This window comes from Neofelis nebulosa, chromosome 8 (assembly GCF_028018385.1).
Source record: "Neofelis nebulosa isolate mNeoNeb1 chromosome 8, mNeoNeb1.pri, whole genome shotgun sequence".
Taxonomy (NCBI): domain Eukaryota; kingdom Metazoa; phylum Chordata; class Mammalia; order Carnivora; family Felidae; genus Neofelis; species Neofelis nebulosa.
In genome coordinates, this window is record NC_080789.1 from 4,518,710 (window position 1) to 4,538,727 (window position 20,018).

The 20,018-nt window shown below is 58.1% G+C and overlaps 1 protein-coding gene across 4 annotated transcripts in view; it reads left to right on the plus strand.

Moving 5' to 3' along the window:
• The first annotated feature begins 5,064 nt into the window (after positions 1 to 5,064).
• Positions 5,065 to 20,018, plus strand: part of KIAA0930 (KIAA0930 ortholog) — a 39,028-nt gene continuing 24,074 nt past the window's right edge. For 2 of the 4 annotated variants that reach the window (XR_009265252.1, XM_058741040.1), the window contains exon 1: positions 5,774 to 6,194. Coding sequence is in view for 3 of the 4 variants with exons in the window: in XM_058741040.1 (XP_058597023.1) it covers positions 5,978 to 6,194 (217 nt within the window). In the remaining variant the exon portion in view is untranslated. Of the gene's footprint in view, positions 5,129 to 5,769; positions 6,195 to 20,018 lie in introns of those variants that run through there. The other 2 variants (XM_058741042.1, XM_058741041.1) reach the window with 2 other exon arrangements.

Here is a 20,018-nt window from a genome sequence, read left to right on the forward strand (position 1 = left end):
GCCCGGGACCGTACTTGTCCACATTCAGGGAGCTTCCGGCATAAAGCAGTTCCTTGGGCAATGTGAGCACGTCCCCCGTCCCCAGTCCTACCAGGCATGTCTTCCTGAAAACCTTCTTGGGTCCTTTCTTCTCGCTACTGTGTCGGTGCCTAAAATAACTTTGAGGTTATCCCCTCCAGGAGAATTCTAGCAGGGATCTATTTTAAAAAAGGAGAGCAGCTGAGGATGTGAAAGTATTTTGTGTGCGGCGGGGCGGATGGTGGAAAGAGGGCCGGAGGAGGGGAGGAGGGAGGCGGTGAGCCTTCTCAGGCGGTACCCCTACCCTGGCGGCAGGTGAGCAAACCCCAGTGTTTCAGGCGCTGTTGCAATCGAGATCTGGGAGTGGTCGGGTTTCGATTTCCGGAAAAACAGAAGGATGAGGGACAGGGATTTCAGCAAAGGAGAACCGTAAGTGAGTCACAAGGAGGGAGAAGTCAGGCCAGGAAACTCACATGACTGTGAAAAGTATTTTAATAGATTCTCTGGAATGAATGAAAAGCCTCTGAACCTGACCCTTGCCGTTCTTGTGCTTAATGATCGAAGGTGGGGCTGTGCAGACCTAACTTACCCCCGGGGAACTGTCTTTTCTTCTTGAGGACCAAGGAGAAAAGATCAGAGCCCAACTCTAGACCCACGGAACTGTACGGGCAGGAGGGAATCTCAGCCGTCATCCGGTCCTGTCCACCTTTGTACAGACAGTAGACAGAAGCCTGGAGAAGAGAAGGTCGGTGGCACCATTTCACACGAGTCCCTGAGGCTTTCAGCTATGTAAGAACCACCGGGAGAAGGGTTCTCTGGGAGCATCTGTTGGTGACACTGGCTCTTGGAATCCGTTCAGCCCCCAAACATTAGGGCTGGAAAAGAGAGCTGTATACACAAGAATGGTACTTGGGCATTGCCCCGGCAAGAACGTTGGAAAACGAGAAAACTGACCTAGTAAAGCAGATGGGTTGTGGCTGACTTTTCCTTTTGCTCATCGTTGCTTAATGGTTGCCCTAGTGTGTTTTGCAATCACCACTCGGGGAAAAGAGGCTTCAGCTGTAGGGCTTTCGTGATTCCCTTTGTTGGCTCATTGTATTGTTTTTCTCTCGCTGCCCTAACTAACAAAAGAAGTGCCTGGAAACAACATAAATTTAGTATCTCACAGTTCTCTGAGTATGGCTGGGGTCACACTTTGGGCTGAAACGAAGGTGCAGGCAGGGCTGTGTTCCTTTCTAAAGGCTCTAGGGGAGAACCTGTGTCCTGGCCTTTTCCAGCTTCTAGAAGCTGCCTGTGTTCCTTGACTTGTGGCCCCTTCCTCCACCTTGTGTGATTAGATTGGGCCCCCACGGACAATCACGGAGGATCTCTCTGTCTCAAGGTCCATACCCTTAATTCCAGCTGCAAAGTCCATTTTGCCCTGTAACAAATATTCACAGGTTCCAAGGATTAGGGTTGGACATCTTTGGGGGACATTATTGGGCCTACACTTTTTTTCCCCCCACGTGGCTTTTCTTTCTTTTTTTTTTTTTAAATTTTTTTTTTTAACGTTTATTTATTTTTGAGACAGAGAGAGACAGAGCATGAACGGGGGAGGGTCAGAGAGTGGGGGAGACACAGAATCCGAAACAGGCTCCAGGCTCTGAGCTGTCAGCACAGAGCCTGACGTGGGGCTTGAACTCACGGACCGCGAGATCATGACTTGAGCCGAAGTCGGACGCTTAACCGACTGAGCCACCCAGGTGCCCCAAAAATAAATAAATATTAAAAAAAAAAAATAGCAAGTCTCGGGGAGCCTGGTTGACTCAGTTGGTAGAGCATGCCCCTGTTGATCTTGGGGTTGTGAATTCAGGGGTGTACATAAAAAAATAATAATTACAAAAAAACCCCCATTATCTTTATTTCATTTTTATTTGAGAGAGAGGGAGAGAGAGAGAGAGAAATTGTGTTCGAGCAGGGGAGAGGGACAGAGAAAAAGAGAGAGAATCTTAAGCAGGCTCCATGCGCAACACAGAGCCCAACGTGGGGCTGGATCCCACAACCTTGGGATCATGACCTGAGCTGAAATCAACAGTCAGACGCTCAACCGACTGAGCCACCCAGGCGCCCCCCGACGTGGCTTTTCTAAAAGCACAGCTCATTTATTTGCAGAAAAGAACATTTTCATCATCATAGGAAATATGGCTAAACCAGAATTTTTCCAAGGATCTTTTATTGTGTTTTAAATTTATTTTATTTTTATATTTTTATTATTTTATTTTTAAATTTTATGTATTGATTTTTTAAGTGTATTTATTTGAGAGCAAGAGGGACAGAGAGAGAGAGAGAGAGCAGGGGAGGGGCAGAGAGAGAGAAGGAGAGAGAGAATCCCAAGCAGGCCCCGCCCCGTCATTGTGGAGCCCTGATGCCAGGCTCAAGGTCACCAACTGTGAGATCGTGACCTAATCCGAAATCAAGGGCTGGACACTTAACTGAGCTCCCCAATAACCCCTTAAATTGTTTATTTTTAGTTCTATTTTATATTCTGAATATTTATATACACAAAAATACCTAACTCACAAAAGTACAGCTTCTTTTGTACATTTTCCATGTAATCAGCCCCCACGTCAAGAAACAGAACATGTTCTATGGTCCCTGCTCACACCCACTTTAAGTGAAAGACGCGATTCAACATTCGCTGATATTTAAAATCTCCCTATGTGGACCATACCTGGAGTATCGTTGAAACAAAAAGCAGAGGGCACGAGCGATGTTCATTTATCCATTCAACAAATTAAAAAAAATTTTTTTTGTTAAGTTTATTTATTTTGAGAGACACAGAGACAGGGGCAGTGGGGGAGGGGCAGAGAGAGAGAGGGAGAGAGAGAATCCCCAAGCAGGCTCCTTGCTGCCAGTGCAGAGCCCGACGCGGGGCTGGAACCTACGAAACCTTGAGATCATGACCTGAGCGGAAACCAAGAGTCGATGTCGAATTGATGGAGCCACCCAGGTGCCCCCGTTCAACAGATATTTTCTGATACCCGTCCTAGGCTGGATACCGGGGTAAAGACCGTGAGCTGATCCAGTGCTGGTCCTATGGCACAGTCTACGGAGGTGAGCGTGAGGGGAGAGGTGGGGCTGATGAGGAAGCAGGTAAGAACACAAACGCATTGGCCAAAACTAACCAGAAGGCTTACCCGTTGACGGTGGGCCTTGAAGCCAAGCTCAGTGGAGACAAGGGGATTTCAGGCCCCGGGGTGGTGGGGGGGGGGGCGGGGAGGACAGCATCAGCAAAGGAGAGGCAGGGGGAGCAGGCAGGGGTATGACCATTGGACTTCCCAGCCTGGCAGACCTCAGCAAGTCTCATTTCCCGTTTCTACCAGCCCGAAGCCCAGCTGTCCAGACTCAGAACTGGTGGCCGTAGCCCTCAGGCCGGTGTCCTCATTTTACAGGAAGGGACACAGACCCAGAGGAGAAGAGAGGCCTGCCGACGGCCAAACACGTGCTTCATGACCACTCTTGCCCCACACTTCCGTACAGAGTGCCCCCCACCCCACCCCCAGGCCTGGCTCTGAGGGCACAGTGGGGCCAGACACGGGCCCAGGGGCCCCAAACCAGCAGTGAGGCCTGAGGCAGGGTCCAGACCACCCATTTCCTCCCCCAGGCTATTATGCCCCATGGTCCCAGGCCTCCTTACTGCCTTGTCCAAGAGGCTTTCCTGCTTCCTATCAGGCCTCCGGTCCATTCTTTTTTTTTTTTTTTTTTTTTTTTTTTTTTTTAACGTTTATTTATTTTTGAGACAGAGAGAGACAGAGCATGAACGGGGGAGGGTCAGAGAGAGAGGGAGACACAGAATCTGAAACAGGCTCCAGGCTCTGAGCGGTCAGCACAGAGCCTGACGCGGGGCTTGAACTCAAGGACCGCGAGATCATGACCTGAGCCGAAGTCGAACGCTTAACCGACTGAGCCACCCAGGGGCCCCTCCGGTCCATTCTTAATACATTCCTCCCACATTCATTTACAGGGCGTCTGCTATGTCTCCACAACGTTCTAGGTACCAGCTGTGAGCTGTGCAGGAATCAGACACTGAACAGAATTCATAGCTATGCAGTGTGATGTCCCCGGAGGCGCGTGCTGTGCTGTGAAGACAAATAAAGCAGGGTAAGGGACTAGAGGCGGAGGGAAAGCGGGGTTTCAGGTGAGATGGTCAGGAAAGGTGCCACGGGGACCTGAGGGAAATGAGGGAACAGGTTTCACAACGATGGGGGAGAAGAGCACAGCTGATCCTTGAGGGATGTGGGGCTTTAGGGGTGCCATCCCCCACGCAGGTGAGAATCCCCGTGTAACTTCTGACTCCCCCCAAACTGGACCGCCCGGTGCTGACCGATGGCACCGTCGCAATGTGTGTTAGGTTTGTGTTATGTATTCCACGTGTCTGTGTATGTATTTGCATACTGAATTCTTACAATACGGCAAGCTAGAGGAAAGAAAATGTTAAGAAAATCACAAGGAAAATACATTTATAGTACTGTACTGTATTTCTCGAAAAATATCTTCCTGTAAGTGGACCCTAGTCGTTCACACAGTTCACATACCCGGGGGTGTTCAAGGGTCAACAGCACTTGGGCGGGTGGGGCGGGGCCTGGAGGCAGGACTTCCCTAGAGGGGTCAGAGCTGAGACCCCACCCCCACCCCAGCACGGCCTCTCCATTTCTACCTCCCCCTAGAAGTGAGGTGGCAGGCGTGGGTGCCCGCGGAGGCCTCTGGCTGCTTCTCCCCTGGGTCTCCCTCTATCAGCGGGGGCCAGCTCACCAGGGGCGCCTGGCTGGACCTTGGCCTTCGTCAGGATCATATGCACAGCCGACCTCGTACCTCCCTACTTCTCAATCCCCTCATACCTAGTCAACACTCAGGGAGATACCCCCATTGTACAGCTGAGGAAACCGAGGCTCAGAGCCTTTCTCAACACCCTGCACTGTACTCGGGCCAAGGACTCAGCGCGGGGAGGGAAGCGCTTTGCCTCGTGGCCCCTTTGACACTTCTTTATGGGGAGGGGTGAGTTCTTCCTGGGTTCCGCGGAGGATGTTCCCGGAACTGGACGGAGAGAAGAGAGCGGCAACGGCGGACGGAGGTGACAAAGTGTTGTCTCGAGGGACGGGGGGTGGGGAGGGGGATGGGAGGGCAGAGGGGGCGCAGAATAGGCCCCAAGGGGTGATGGGAGGGGCTCAAGGACGCCAAAGTGCTGGATGATGTTTGCGGGCGGGGGACGGCCGCGGGGGTTGGGCCTGGAGGAGGCGGGCGCAGGGGCTGAGGGGCCGGGGAGGAACAGCAGACGAAGCGCGGGAGGTCGAAGCGGGCTCAGGGCGGCCGCTGTGGGTAGAGCGCGGCTAGAGAGTGTCGGAGGTGGGCGGGGCCGGAGCGGCCGCGGTCGGTGGGGGTGGGGAAGGAACCCCGCCCGCCAGGCTCGGGGCCCTGGAAGCCCGGCCTGGGGCGGGGCCTCATCGGTCGGGGGCGGGGCCTACCGGCCCAGGGAGGGTGGGAGGTGGGGCGAGCAGCGCCGGGGGGCGGGACGGGACGTGCCGGGAGGGGGCGGGGTCTGGAGGGCCGGAGGCGGGGCGGGAAACGGCCGGGGGGCGGGGTCTAGCAGAAGGCGGCGTGGGGGCGGGGCCCGGCGGGCCGGGGGGCGGGGCGGAGTCGGGGGCGGGGCGGGGCGGGGCCGGGCCGGGCCGGGCCGGGCCGGGCCGGGCGGGGCGGGGCGGGCGGTGGCCCGGAGGCGCGCGGGCGGCCGCGGCGGCGCGGATCTGCGCTCGTTTCCCCGGACTCGGCAGGCGGGCGGCGGCGACGGCGACGGCGGCGGCGACGCGCACAAAGGCGGATTGTGGCTTCACTGGTGCTCGCGGCAGGCGGCGCCGGGGCGGGGGCGGCGGGGCGCGCCGGGGGCCCCGGCGGGCGCGGCGCGGGCGATGAGCCGGGGCCCGGCATGGCCTCTGCGCGGCCGCCGGGCCGGGCCTGCGCCTCGGCGCCCGCGGCCGCGGGGCTCCGGGCCGGGCCGCCCGCCCTCGCCGCCGCCGCCGCCGCCGCCTCCCCCGAGCCTGCGGGCGGCGCCGAGGCCGAGGAGCGCTCGCTGCAGCGCATGCTGCGCGCCATAGCGGAGGAGCGCGGCCGTCTCAGCCTGCGCCGGGAGGTCTGCGGCCTCGGTGAGTGGGGTGGGCCGGGGCCGCCAGCGCCGCGGGTGTGCGCGCCTCGGTCTGTGCGTGCGACCCTGTCGCTGAGCCTGTCTCGGTCTCTCTGTGTCTCCGTCTCTGCGCCTCCGTCCGTCTCTGCGTGCGTCTCGGACTCTGGGTCTTTCGGTCTCCGCGTCTCTCTCCGCCTCTGCGTGCGTCTCTGTCTCTGGGTGTCTCCGTCTCTGCGCCTGCCTCCGTCTCTCTGTTAATGTCTCTGCGTGTGTCTCTATGCGTGTGTCTGTCTCTGTGTCTCTGGCTCTGCCTGTCGTGGCCTCCTCCATGCGCCCCCCAGGTCTCCACGTATGGGTTTTTCCTGTGTCCCTGTGTGTTGGTCTCTGATTTTGGTCCCAACAGCGGCTCTGCACACTCACGTCTCTGTGTCTCTTCCTCTTTCCCGGGTCACTCGGTGTCTCCCTCTGTCTGTGCCTTCGAGTGTGTCTGTCCATCCTTCTTCCTCCCCGGGGTTGTGACAGGTCCCTTCCTTCTCTAGGAAGCCCTCCCCGGGGCTTCGGTGCCGCTGCAGGGAGTGTGGGCGTGGGATCTGGGGAGATCCTTAGCCCATCACCAGACGGGGGCGGAACAGGCCCCCAGTGGGCTCTGGGCCGACCTCCCTGCCAGCCTGTCCGGGCCACCGTCCCCCGCTTCCTGAAGCCTTTGTCTTCCCGCACCTTTCCACACTGCCATTTCTTCCTCTCCCATTAGCTCCAACTGGGGACCTGTTGGGCCTTGCCCCCCGCCCCCCCTACTCAGCGGAGGGAGCAGGGACTGCCGCCTCTCTGGGTGTGATCCTGCTTAGCTGAGGCCCTGAGCCCTACCTCTGCTGGTGGGGTGGGGTGGGGGGCACCTGGTATTGTTTGGAAACACCTGGGGCTGAAGGTGTGGGTGGGGTCTCCCGGGGTGGCTGGGTGTTGGATCCTGCCCGACCCCAGCTGAGGAGCCCCCTTCCTTGTAGTGTGTGGTTGTCATTTTTTTTCCATGAAAAGACCCCTCCCTTCTTCGTGCCGGCATGATTTCATACCATATTGTCAGCCAACACCCCCCCCTCCTCACCCCAATCTGAGCTGGGAGTTTCAGAGGGGGTGACAGCCTTGGAGATTCTACCCTTGCCCCCTTCCTTCACCACTGGGGAGTCCCAAAGTGCCAACATATCCCCTCTAAGGTCACACAGCAGCAGGGACATGGCACCCCTAGGGGTCCGGGCCCCTCAGGAGGCCACACCCTGAGTCTAGAGAGGAGAGGAAATGAATCCGAATCCTCGTTTTTTTTTGTAGTTACCTTAGCAGAAGACTACGTGTCCCCTCAGGAAGCAGGTCCCAGCCCAGCCTGCCCCAGGAATGACCTTTCCTGGAGCGAGGGTGGGGTGCCTTGGAAGTAGGGACGGGCCAGGAAATGGGTTTCTCAGGTTTCTTTTCTGATAAGGCGTCAAGACTCAGTGTTGAGCAGACCTCGAGGGATCCTCATGAGTTCATTCTCGCGTTCACTGAGCACCTACTGTGTGCCAGGCTGCGTGCCAGGCCCACCTGCCACCTGGCCCAGGATGTCTGGGATGGGAGGGGTCTGACGGACCATCTGCTCCAAGCCCCTCTGCCCAGTTTGCTCCCAAGCTCCAGGCAGCCCCTCCCCACCTCTCTGAGCACCTTCTCTCCTCGGCCAGGCCCCGCCCCCAGGAGCCCAGGGGGCCATTCCCTGAGGCCGATCCTAATGAATTCTAGCACCTGACATTTCCGGAGCTGCTTACCCTGTGCCAGGGCCTTTATGCGCTCTGTCAGTTCCATTCTGACTTGGCCTGATAGGAGTGTCATCTCCGTTTCACAGATGAGCAGGAGGTTCTGGGAGGGGGGAGGCTTGCCCCTGGAAAGCCGGTGAGGAGGTGGCAGAGCTGGGGTTGACCTGTGGCCAGTCTGACAGCAGAGCCTGCCGTGTCCCTCCACTGCTCCCCAGATGTCCCTGGCCAGACCTCGCTGTGCCTGTCGCCCTGCATCTGGGGAGGAGAAATGCCCCGTAGTTCCCGTGTCTCCTCTCCGGGCACGCGGTCCCCACTCCCCCCCCCTTCCCCCCCTCCCCTCCTCCCTCCTGCCTTACCCACCCCCCAACCCCCGTCCTGAACTCCTGAACTCCTGAACTCCGTCCCTGTGGCGCTCTGATGCTCTGTGCTTTTATGCCCGCTCTCTTCTCCTCCCGGAAGGCCACCCCTACTCCCCTGCTCCACGCACACCTACAGGGGTCTCTCCAGGCCTCAGCTCCAATGCCACCACCCTAGTGACCCCACCTCCCCTTCCTGTGCCACTGCCTAGGCTCTTTGTGCCCGATGCATGTCTTCTGGATCATCAGGCTGATTGTGGCGCTGTAACAGTCTGTGTGACCGTCTCCCCGGTTAGCAAGCGAGCCCCTTGAGGCCACTGCCCAGTCTGTGACTCCTCAGTGCCCAGCACAGGGCACGTGCAGAGCAGATACCCAGTAAACATTTAGCAGCACCAGGGAGAGGCTTTCTGGACGAGCAAATAAGGGTATGGGTGTATAGAGAGTAGAATCTTGGCCTCTTAGAAGGGTGCACTCTGTCCCTCTTTCATTTTTCACAAGAGAAATGCTGTGTTCAGAGAGGGCCAAGCTGAATAGTGACCTAATGCCAGAGTAGAGTCAGGACCCAGTGGGTGGCCTGCCCACCCAGAACGCCGCCCCCAAAGAACCTTCGCGTGTCCAGCAGGTCGCCCGGCCCTTTCTTCTCCACTTCACAGCTGTGACAACCTGTTACGTTCCTGCATTTCAACCTCCCAGATTGTTGCCGTGGTTGTTCAATTAAAGCTGAGGCTCTTGAGAACCATGCCATGTTCTCTGAGGTTGTTTTGAAGGTGTGAGGGAGCCTCTGGTGGGGACGCTTGACCCTAGACACACTGTTGTCATTTCTGAGTCACAGCGTCTGTCTAAGATGGGAGAAAGCGAATGCTTCTCCCCCCCCTCCCCCCGCCCCAGGGATTGTCACTTGGCTGTGATGATGAAAGGCACCTCGTGGATCCAAACCTGTCTTTTGAATCTTCTCTTCGGCCGCGTCTGCAGCGGAGACGTGTTTTGCGTGTCAGGCAGGGGGATCGGGCCTGGTCCTGCCTGCTCGTGCCTGGTGGGAGGGCACCGCTGAGTAGGGGAGAGAAGCCGGGGGCGCAGGTGACTCAGCCGGAGGAGAGACCCTGCTGGAAGCAGCCAGGGCTGTGGCTCCGGCGAGCAGGATTGTAGTGTTTTATCCACAGGAAGCTGCTTGGGATTCCAGGCAGCTGGCTGAGACAGCTTCTGTGGGGCTCCAGATTCTCGGAGCCGGGAAGAGTCAGGTGGTCCTGTGTCCAGCTGTTGTGTGATACAGACATCTGGACCAGAAGCGGATCTAGCCCGATGCCTCCTCCCGGGGCTTGGGCTCTCTCCCGGGCCCTGGACGTCAGCTGAAGCGTCCCATACCGGGAAGGCTCCCTCTCAACAGAGGCAGCACGCCGCTGACGTTCAATGGGGCCGCGTGGACTTGACCTGGCCCCGGGGTCTGGTGTGAACCGTGGACAGGCGCTGGGAGGGGAGGGGCCTACATCGTGCTGAATGTCTTTGGGCTCTGCCTGGGCCGAACACCTTTCGGAGCGTCTCTGCCTGGACCGATGTCCCCTTTTAGGTGGCCTAGGGCATTCTCTCTCTGGCCAGGAGTGCTGGGGGGGGGGGGGGGGGCGGCGAGAGGAGTGTTCCGTGTTCACTGTTTTATTCTTGAAATCGTCCTATAAGGTGGGTATCGGTACGCTTTTCTCTTTGTCCTGAGGACCAGATGCAGGTTTCGAGGTGAAGTAACGTGTCCCCGGGTCCGTGGCTCCTAAGTGGCAGGATGTGTCTGAGCCTAAGCTCTCAGCGGCGGTGGGACCCACCCATACCTGTCCTCAGGGTGCTGGTGGTCCAGTCATCACAGGTGTGCGCAGGTGGATTGAGGAAGGGCCCAGGTGGCGGCATGAGAGGTTCTCTCAGGGGCCACAGAGGAGGGAGCCACCACGGCTGCTCAGGGGGATTGTGCAGTGCGGGGCCTTTGAGAGGGGCCACGGCAGGGCAGGACTTGCCTGGGCGGACGGGGGGGAGGCTGGCCCGGCTGGAAGGAGAGTGGGGGCTGCAGCAGTGGTCTGGGCCCTCGGCCCGGCCTCGGGGGGGTTTTGTGGCCATTGACTTGGGCTGCCTGCCCTGTGCCCGTCACACGGCAGCTACAGTCATGCCCATGGGGGTAGAGTCTGTTGGCACCCCATTTTGCAGGTGAGAAAAGCAAGCTTCAGGAAGCCAGGCGACTCACCCAAAGTCATGTCGCTGGGAGGTGGCAGAAGTGGGATTTGTGGCGTTTCAGCTGCGGCCCGTCAGATGCCGGTAGCCATCCTGCAGGGGGTTTGTAGAATGAGCCAGAAGGAATGAAGTGGGGAAACTGCCTTCCAGGGAGCCTGCCAGCCTGGCCCTTTCCCATTTTGCTAGGTGCGGTGTAGCTGGGCATCGGTTGAGTGGGGGGGGGGGGGGGGCGGTTTAGCGGGAGGTGTGGCTGGAAGGGAAGACCGGGGGGCTGAGCCTCTGTGAAGTGGCGACCCAGAGTCTGTGGCATCACGGGAATTGCAGGAGAAGTGACAGCTTCATGGGCAGCGTGAGGAGCAAACGAGACAGGGCAGGTCCAGACCCTACACGGAGTCGGACCCCAGCCTTGCTTGCTGTTACAGAGGATACAGAGCACCCAGGCTGGTGCCCGTGCATGGAATTGGGGTTGTGCTTGTGCGGTCCCTGAGGACAGTTCCCCGGGGTTCCCTGGGGCCCCACGCCCTCCAGCCCAACCGAGGCAGGCTGGGCCGTGTCTGGGCCCGTGCTGTGGGGAGGAAGTGTAACCGTTTGCGTGGTGAGCGGTGCCTCTTTCGGTTCCTGGGCCTATTTTTAAGGCCTGTGGGTTCCGGCCTCTGTCCGTTTCTGGGGCTGGAGGAGGCCTGTGGTCTCTCCTGAGGCAGGGACTCTGTGTCCTTTCAGGGAAACCTGAGGACTTTGGACCTCACACTTCAAAGAGACCAGGCAAGGGGCCCTGAGGGCTCAGTCGGTGGAGCGTCCGACTTTGGCTCAGGTCATGATCTCGCGGTTCATGAGTTCGAGCCCTACATCGGGCTCGCTGCTGTCAGCACAGAGCCCACTTTTGATCCTCTGTTTCCCCCCCGCCCCTCCCCCACCTGTGCACGCGCACTCTCTCTCTCTTTCAAAAATAAATACACATTAAAAATAAATAAATAAATGAGGAGACCAAGGGTCACAGCTGCAGGGCTGTCTCTGCAAGGCAAGAGTGTGAGAGGTTGTGTGGCCTGCCCAAGGTGGGTGCCGTGGCCCCTCATGGCCATATTTGCCTCCTTCCCTGAGCCTGGAAGCCTCGGGAATGCCCCCTGAGCCGTGAGGCCACTCAGGAGAATCTGCACGCAGGATACTTGTTAAAAAAACAGCCTCAGACGCCCAAAACCAAATTTTTTTTTTTTCCCATTGAAAAAGTGTTCCACGCACATTACAGAAACTGGAAAATTTAAGAGGATGGGAAAAAATCACAGTTCCAATCATGCAAAGACGACCGTTAACTTTGCAAAGGCTTGCTTTCCAATCCTTCTAAAGCCTTCTTAAGGAATGCTCGACATTCTAGACACAAAGTTTCCTAGTCATGCTTTCTTACTCAAAACTCCTGAAGCATCTTCCGTGTTGTTCACCGTCTCAACGACCGCAAGGTCATTGGGTGGCTGTGCCCTCGTTTCCTGGATTGGTCTTACCTCGTGGGAAACTTAGCTTGGATCCAGGTTTTCAGCCGGCCTCCTGCTTTGGGCTCAGGCAGCAGAACGTCTTGTGGGTCACAGCCTGGCCTGGGGAAGCCGGGTGGACAGGAAGGATCCAGAAGTCCACCAGCCCGACCCTGTGTCTGCACAGACAGCGGGGTGAGGCTCAGAGAGGACCCTGCCACAGGTGGACCACAAGGGGCAGAGTGCCTGATCTGACCCACCTGTAGCCCCCCGCACAGGTGAGAGAGAGAGATGATTAGCGACAGGGCAGAGGCAGAGGCTCCCTTATTTTCCCTTTGCAGTGACAGGGCCAGGACGTGTGAGGGGGAGAAGCTCAAGTGCACCCCTTTCAGGGCCCCCGTCGGCTACAGACGGGGGCTGGGATGTTGCTTTTGGACCTACAGGTAAGGGGTTGGAGCGGCTGGAGTTGAGCCCGCAGCGGTGGGGGCCAAGGTCGGGGGCCACCCAGCTTGGAAGGAGCCTTTGCCCAGCCCAGGCTGGGCGGCAGGAGCATCAGCTCAGTTAGAGAGGGACCCCCTCCTTTTAAAAAGGGAGTCCTGGGGCGCCCGAGTGGCTCAGTCGGTTAAGCGTCTGACTCTTGCTTTCGGCTCAGGTCATGATCTCATGGTTCTTGAGTTCGAGCCCCAAGTAGGGTTCTGCGTTGCTGGTGTGGAGCCTGCTTGGGATTCTCTCTCTCAGAATAAGTAAAGAAACTTTGAAAAAAAAAAAAAGTAAAAGGGAGTCCTGTGTCTGACATGACATGAGACAAACATCCGGCCAGCTTGAGTTTTTAAAAGAATATAGGGGCCCCTGGGTGGCTCAGTCGGTTGAGCGTCCGACTTCGGCTCAGGTCACGGTCTCACGGTTCGCGGGTTCGAGCCCCGCGTCGGGCTCTGTGCTGACGGCTCAGAGCCTGGAGCCTGCTTCCGATTCTGTGTCTCCCTCTCTCTGCCCTTCCCCTTCTCACATGCTCTCTCTCTCTCTCTCTCTCTCTCTCAAGAATGAATAAACATTTAAACAAATTAAAAAAATATATACATACATATATATTTCCCTCCCTTGAACAACCAGCAAATACTTGAAAAATGTCTGTTGGCAAAGCAGAGAAGAGGGGGCTTAGTTTTCAGGTTTTTGTCTTGTTGGTGGAGTTGTTGTTCCTGTTTATCTTCAGGTAAAACCCCTTTGCTTTTGGATGTGCTTTGAAAAATCTTGAGAAACACCTTTTAGACTTGGGTTTCTTAAGACAGTGCGGAGGCAGGATACTCTCCCTCCCTCGCGGAGGAGGGACACGCTCCCTCTGCCTGGGTCTGGCCTCACCCTGTCTGCTGGAGATCTGCGCCTCTCTGTGGCCCTTTGGGGGGTGGGGGGTGGCTCTCCGGCCGCTTCCTGACCCCTTGACAGAATCAGCGCCCCTGCCACTCCGCCACCCCCGCAGTCCCGTGCCGCTGCTCTCCCTGCTCTGTGTGTGGCCTCCCCTCCCTCGCCCCCGCCCTGCCAGGCTCCCCCTTCCCTCCTGGGCTGTCAGTGCTGTGGCGGCTCAAGGCGGGCTGACCAGCCCAGGGAGGGGGTGGTGGGGGTGGTGTGGGTGATGGGTGGATGGATAGGTATCCAAGGGGTGCTGGGGAGGGGTGTCCCTTGAGTGGGCCTTCCTCACGGAACTGTCTGCCTGGCAGAGACCAATAGTGGGGAAGAGGGCAGAGAAGATTCAGAATTTAATTTTTCCCAAGTGCTGTGCTGCTTTGGGGAAACCACCGCAGCTCTCTGTTCTCCTGGCAGGGTAGGACCGATTGTTGTTGTGCCTCCACCTAGGGCGGAGGTCAGCCTCCAGGCCCAGAGTGTCGGAGAGTGTCACGGAGGCTGCCTGTGGCAGGCGACAGAGCCCGGGGTCGAATCCAGACTGTGGGCGAGGCCCTTCTCCCCTCTGGCTCTCAGTTTCCTCTTGCATCAAATGAGGGAAGGAAGGTTGACCTGGAGCAGCGTTCTCAGCCCGCAGTGCCCGGACGTGTGTTCACCAGGCCACAATGCCACTGCCTGAAACTGAGCAGGGCCACTGACACCGCCTCAGGGAGCTCGGTGCCACTGGGGTGCCGTGGCTCAGGACGGCAGGAATGAGATGGGAAGAGGCAGAAATGGGAAGCATCTCGGCTCCCACCCCCCAACAAGGCGGAAACGAGGACCCTGTCCTTCTGCCACCCGGGGCCCCGGCCTCCCCCTCAGGCTGCAGCCTTCATGACCGGCAGGTCCCCAGCTGCGTTGGCGGGGCCCCCCTGGGTGATGCCAACACGGTGCCACCTGCCCGATTCCAGATTCCTCCCGACCCCAGGGGGAGGGGAGCGGCCCCCACGCGGCGGGGCTCCGTGCAGCTGCAGGACGCAGGGGTGCGGGCCTGTCTGCGCAGAGGCGCTGCGCCCGGGAGCCCGCCGGGGAGGCCGCGAAGCCCGCTTGCTCCCGCAGAGGGTGGGAGCCAGAGCAGCCACGGCCCCGTAGCAACCCTGTGGCGAGGGGGTGTTCGCCCCGTTGGCCAGTGAAAACGGCGAGGCCCAGAGAGGCCGGGGCGCTTTGTTCAGGGTCGCGGAGCAGCGAGGGTGGGACTCGAGGCTGTGGCCTGTGCGCTCTCGCGCTCAGACGCGCCGTCTCCCCAAGGGGAGGCGTTTGGCACCCACTCACCCCGTGGCCTCGCCCGGTCTGGTGTGTGAGCAGGAGCCGGGCCGCCTGGTTTCCACAGTGAGGGGAAGGGGATCGGGACACGGAGACGGATGTGGGACTGGCCCCTCCTGAGCACGTGGCTGTGCGGCCGAGGGCCGTGACCCAGCCCCGGGGCGGGGGGCGGGGGGGGAAGGGAGCAGGCCCCCCGGGGGGCTGGGGAGGGTGCGTTGGGCATGTCCGTGCGCTAGGGGACGTTGGCATTGGTGCGCAGAATGGATGCTGTCGTGTGGCCTTGAGTCCCTCTCGCCAGGCTGTATGTCCGCAGGGACACAGTGCTTGGAGCGGGCGGGCTGTGGACGCCTTGCAGGGCTGACCTAGGCCTCTGGGGCTCTGTGACCTGCCCCCACCCAGGTAGCCTGTGGAGGTGGGGCCCTGGGCCGTGGCCAGGGCCACGAGCAAGTGGTCTCCTGCCCAGGCAGCGGGGTGGGGCGCAGGTGGGCGCGAGGGTGGCCGGTCACAGCTCCGGTCTGGGATGGGGCACCTTGCGCGTGTGTCTGGGAGCCTCGGTGACCCTGTAGAACCGCAGCTTGTCTCATAGGCTCTGTTTTAATGTGTCAGAGCGAAGCAGTGAGTCAGGAGTTCGAACAAGGCCACAGCAATGACGAGCTCACAGGAGATGGAGCTTTGAATGTGCGGCTACTCTTGGGCCATAAGTGCTCCGGCGGGATTGAGGTATCTGGGAGCAGTTTGTGGGGAGTGAGGTGTGGCGTTGAGTGCCAGTGGCCGCGGGCCATTTGCAGGCGCTGCCGTTCTGGAGAGTCCAGAGGATCGCTTTTGGGAACCTCGGGCCAAGGACCACTCGGGCGGACACCCTGCCCCGTGAGAGCGACCTGGCGGTCAGGGTCAGGGTTTATTTTTCACTATGCCCGGGGCCTCATGCAGAGCCCACTCTCAGAGCCGGTGCTGATCCGCCCTGGCATGGGTTCCAGTCCCAAGTCCCAAGGCCCGTTATGGCCCTTCTGGGTAACCTGGGTCAGGTGCCTCTGTTTCCCGCACCGCGAAGTGGGTCATTGGGGAGATCCCGGATGTGACCGAGGGTTGTAAACGGGCTTCGAGGATTTCACGGCGCCGTGCATGTGTGAGAAGGGGTCGGGAGTAAAGCGCTTGCTGGTGGAGGCTCTGGGCGAGCATCAACGCTTCCGTGGTGTCTGTCCTCTGAGCCAGCTGGAAGCCGGAGGTCAGTCATCATGACCATATTTATTTGTTCAGCCTTCGCTGGTGCCTGCTGGGGGCCCCACCCTGTGCTGGGTACTGGGTCATCCTGCCAGCAAGGTGTCTCGTCCTGGAGGGGAGGGACACCCAGGCAGGTGTGTGGAGCCGGCGTGCCGAGGCCGTGGCCTAGAGCTAGGAGCGCGGCTCGGAAGGCAGCCCCGGGCAGGAGTCTGGTCCTGCCGCCTACTTGGAACTTGACGTCAGACGAGTGACTCGAGCTGCGAGCTTCACGTTCCTCATCAGCTGAATGGAAGCAGTGACTTTACCTCACAGGGTGTCTGAGCTGGAGTGTGCAGCGGAGGCGGAAGGGATCAGGTGCTCCGGTGCAGGTGGCCTGGGGCGGTGGGGGGAGGTGACAGCTGCGGTGTCAGCACAGACAGGCTTGAGACCAGCACGGCCGGGGGCAGAGACCCTACGGTGGGGGGACTGGCAGGCTGAGGCTAGGTTGGAATTTGGCCAGGGAGGAAGGGCGGGGGACCACACTGCAGACTCTGGGGGGGCTGTCTGGAGGGCCTGGCTCATATGGTGAGGAGGACGGGGAACCGGGCAGGGGTGTGGGGCCTCACCCGATCTGGCCACCTTGCATCACCGAAACCCCATGCTTCCCGGAGGACTGGCCAGGCCCGTGGGATCCCTCACGTGGGGACCCGTCTGACCAGTGCTTCCCCTTCCAAGGGCCTCATCACCAAAGCCGGGCACCCCAGGCAGCTCCTTTGTTTGTCTTCTGTGCCCCGAGGCAAGGTCTTCAGCCAGCTAGGAGCACTGAGAGGCACTGAGAGGCACGAGTTGGTGAAAGGCCTATTGAGGGGCCACAGAGGCCTATTCATCCCACCCCGGCTGCAGGGGTGTGGGGGTGGCCAGGGGCCAAGGTCTCCCTGGGACTCTCCCCAAAGAGGCTAGTTGACCTCCCACCTTTGGGAGGGGGCCAGGCGGAGCAGAGGCGTGCTCTCAGGAGGCCCCTCCCCACAGCAGAGAGACTCCGCCCCACTCCCTCCCCGCGGAACCCTTCAGGGCTCCCCTGGCCCCTGCCAGCGTGGAGGCCCGGAGGCCCCATTCAGTGGGGTCCTCTCCAGCTCTGGCTCCCACTGGGCATCTTTACCCCTGGACCCCTTCACCAGCCGGCCTCACCGGGCATCGCCCCACAGGGGGACCTTGAATGTTCTTCCCCTGCCCTCACCCACTTAACCTGTAGGTTTGAGCCCTCACGTGAAACCCCTCCTCAGGGGAGCCTCCCTAGTGTTCCTGACCCTTACCGAGGCAGTATTAACACTCGTGTGTGTGTGTGTGTGTGTGTGTGTGTGCGCGCGCGTGCGCGCGCGTGGGTGAGTTGTGGATAAATCTTCCCTCCCCTGATGCTCCGGGGGGCAGGGGCCGCCCCACACCCCGCACTGAGCATCCAGCCCCTACGAGTGCCACCCCATGCCTTTTGGCTCCAGATTAAACAAGGTGTGGATGGGAGTGACCTTGGACAACCGTGTCTTCACTGGTAAATAAAACCTGCTTCACGCAGTGTTAACGTCGGCAATACAAGTGTTCAGCACAGTGCCCGGCACTCGGTAAACCCTCGGTGTTATTTCAGTTCAGAAGTGTTTATAAATATACGACAGAGTATGTGACAACCAGGAAGAGTCGTTCCAGCACTCTGAACACTAACCACCGTGGGCCTTTGGTTTACTCCCTTCAGTCTGTCTTAGGCCTATTCATTTGCTTATTTGTGAGGGGGGGAGGGGAAGAGAGAGAGGGAGAGGGAGAGAGAGAATCCCAAGCAGGCTCTGCGCTCTCAGCTCAGAGCCCGAAGTGGGTCTCGATCTCACAAACCATGAGATCCTGGCCTGAGCCGAAACCCAGAGTCAGACATCTAACCGAATGAGCCACCCAGGCGCCCCTTCTGTGACTTTGAGAACAGAACACGCTCAGGGCACTGAACTCGAAGGGTATGAGGAGAGTCATCGTGAAGAAGGCCCCTTTCTCTGTAGCCCGTCTTGGGACGCCGTGGTGGCACCGGCGATGGCGTGAATAACGCTTGCTCACCCGCCAGCGTCCTGGGGAGGGCTTCCCGTGTATCCGCTCATTAAAACCCCCAGTAACCCCGAGAGGTGGGTTCCATTCTTGCTGTGGTCTTACAAGTGGAAAACAGGCAGCCAGGGGCCTGGGGTCTGCCAGGCACCGGTCAGAACCGCTGGAGCCCGGCACCCGCCCTCCTGTGCCTCCGAGCGCCAGCGTTCGGTCGCGGCCGGCTGTCCCGTTAGCAGGGGGGACCCCTCGGGCTGCTTTGCTGCCCACTTTATCCTAGAGACCTTTCCTCACTGGCGCAGGTAGAGGTCTTTCCCTTGTCGTGGAACAGCCGCATCGCAGCCCGCTCTGTAAACGATCTCTGACCTCTGTCGTGACTTCCCTGTTGAGGGGACCATTCCAGTATTTCGCAAAGGGCTACAATTAGTTACATTATTTGGGGCAAACCCTCCGGAGGAGAATTGCTGGGTGGAAGGTATGAGCATTTGTGGTTTTTGTTCCCCGCCGTGTCTGCAGAGATCGTTACCCGTTCACCTTCTGCTGCCAGACGCGAAGTCCTGTCCTCGGCATCGTCTTCACCCGGGGGTGTGTTGTCAGGTGTTTAGATTTTTGTAGATCGAAGAGGCGAAAAGTAGACGTTTGTGGTTTTCATGTGACATTCCTGTAATTGTGTAAGTGGAGCCTGTTTTCATGTTTGAATCTCCCCTCGCCGTTTGGATCTGCCTTTGCTTTGCATCCTGTTTCATTTTGTGTGCATTAGATGAAACTTGTTATTTATTAGGGAAAATAAACCTCAGTTAAGCGGTCCAGTAATTTTGGGGCACCTGGTGGCTCAGTCGGTCAAGCGTCTCATGTCAGCTCAGGTCATGATCTCCCAGGTCGTGAGTTCGAGCCTCACATTGGACTCTGTGCTGACAGAGCGGAGCCTGCTTTGGATTCTGTGTCTCCCTCTCTTTCTGCCCCCCCCCCCGCCCCCCCCCCCCCAACGCTCACTCTCTCAAAAATAAATAAACATTAAAAAATTAAAAAAAAACAGTTCCAGTAATTTTTCTGGTGTGTGTTTTCTTTTGTTTACGATACATGTGGTGCTTTTTTTCCCCCCCATAGAAATATTTTATTTTTATGTAGTTTGATTAATCTTTTGTTTGAAATCTTATGCGGTCTATTTAGAGAGGCTTTTTCATCTCTGAGAATAAAAAAATTCTCTCACAGCTTATTTATTAATTTTTTTACGATTTTACTTTTAACATTAAAAGCTTTGATCTTCTGGAGTTTATTTTGGTTGCGCACAGACCCAGCCTCGTTCTTTTTCCTTAGCCTGCCAGTTGCCCCAAGACCAGTTGCTGAAGAGTCCGTCTCCAGCCTGCTGGTTCGAAGCGCCATGTTTATATAAACTAAATTACAGTGTGTTTTTTCTGTGTTTGCTTTCTGTGTTCTTCCCTTGATCTGTCTGCCGATGTGTATCACCATGTTGCTTTCATTAACCAGTTCGTTCGTTTCACTTGCTGATTCAGTTAGCCAATATTTATTGCTTCCTGTAGGCTGAGCACTCTTCTAGGGACTAAGTATGCAGCCGCGAACAGTATGATCACAGGGGAAAAATCTTCATCCCTTCACGGAGCTTACGTTCTCATGGGGCATCTCTGTTCTCCTGGGGGCAGGTGTTGGCAAAGCATGGGCCAGTTCTGGCCTGACGCCCGTTTCTGTGTAAATAAACTTGTGTTCGAACATAGTCATGCCCATTTCTTCACATGTTGCTCTGGGTGATTTTGTAGGTGAGACAGGACCATATGGCCTGCAGAAGCTAAAATATTTTCTGTCTGGACCTTTTCAGGGAAAGTGTGTTGACTCCTGTCCTAAGGAAAGGCCGAGAGCAAAGTAAATAAATAGGTAAAATACGGATGATGTGCTACAGGGCCAGGTTCAGGAAGCTGGAGAGGAGATGTTGGGGTGGGGGTTGCAGGTTTCAGTCGGGTCAAGGGCTTGGAAAGGCTTCCCCGAGAAGGCAGGCGTTTGAGTGAGGTGCTGGAGGGAGGCCAGGAAGCACTTGATGGAGATTCGGAGGAAGTATCCCCCGCAG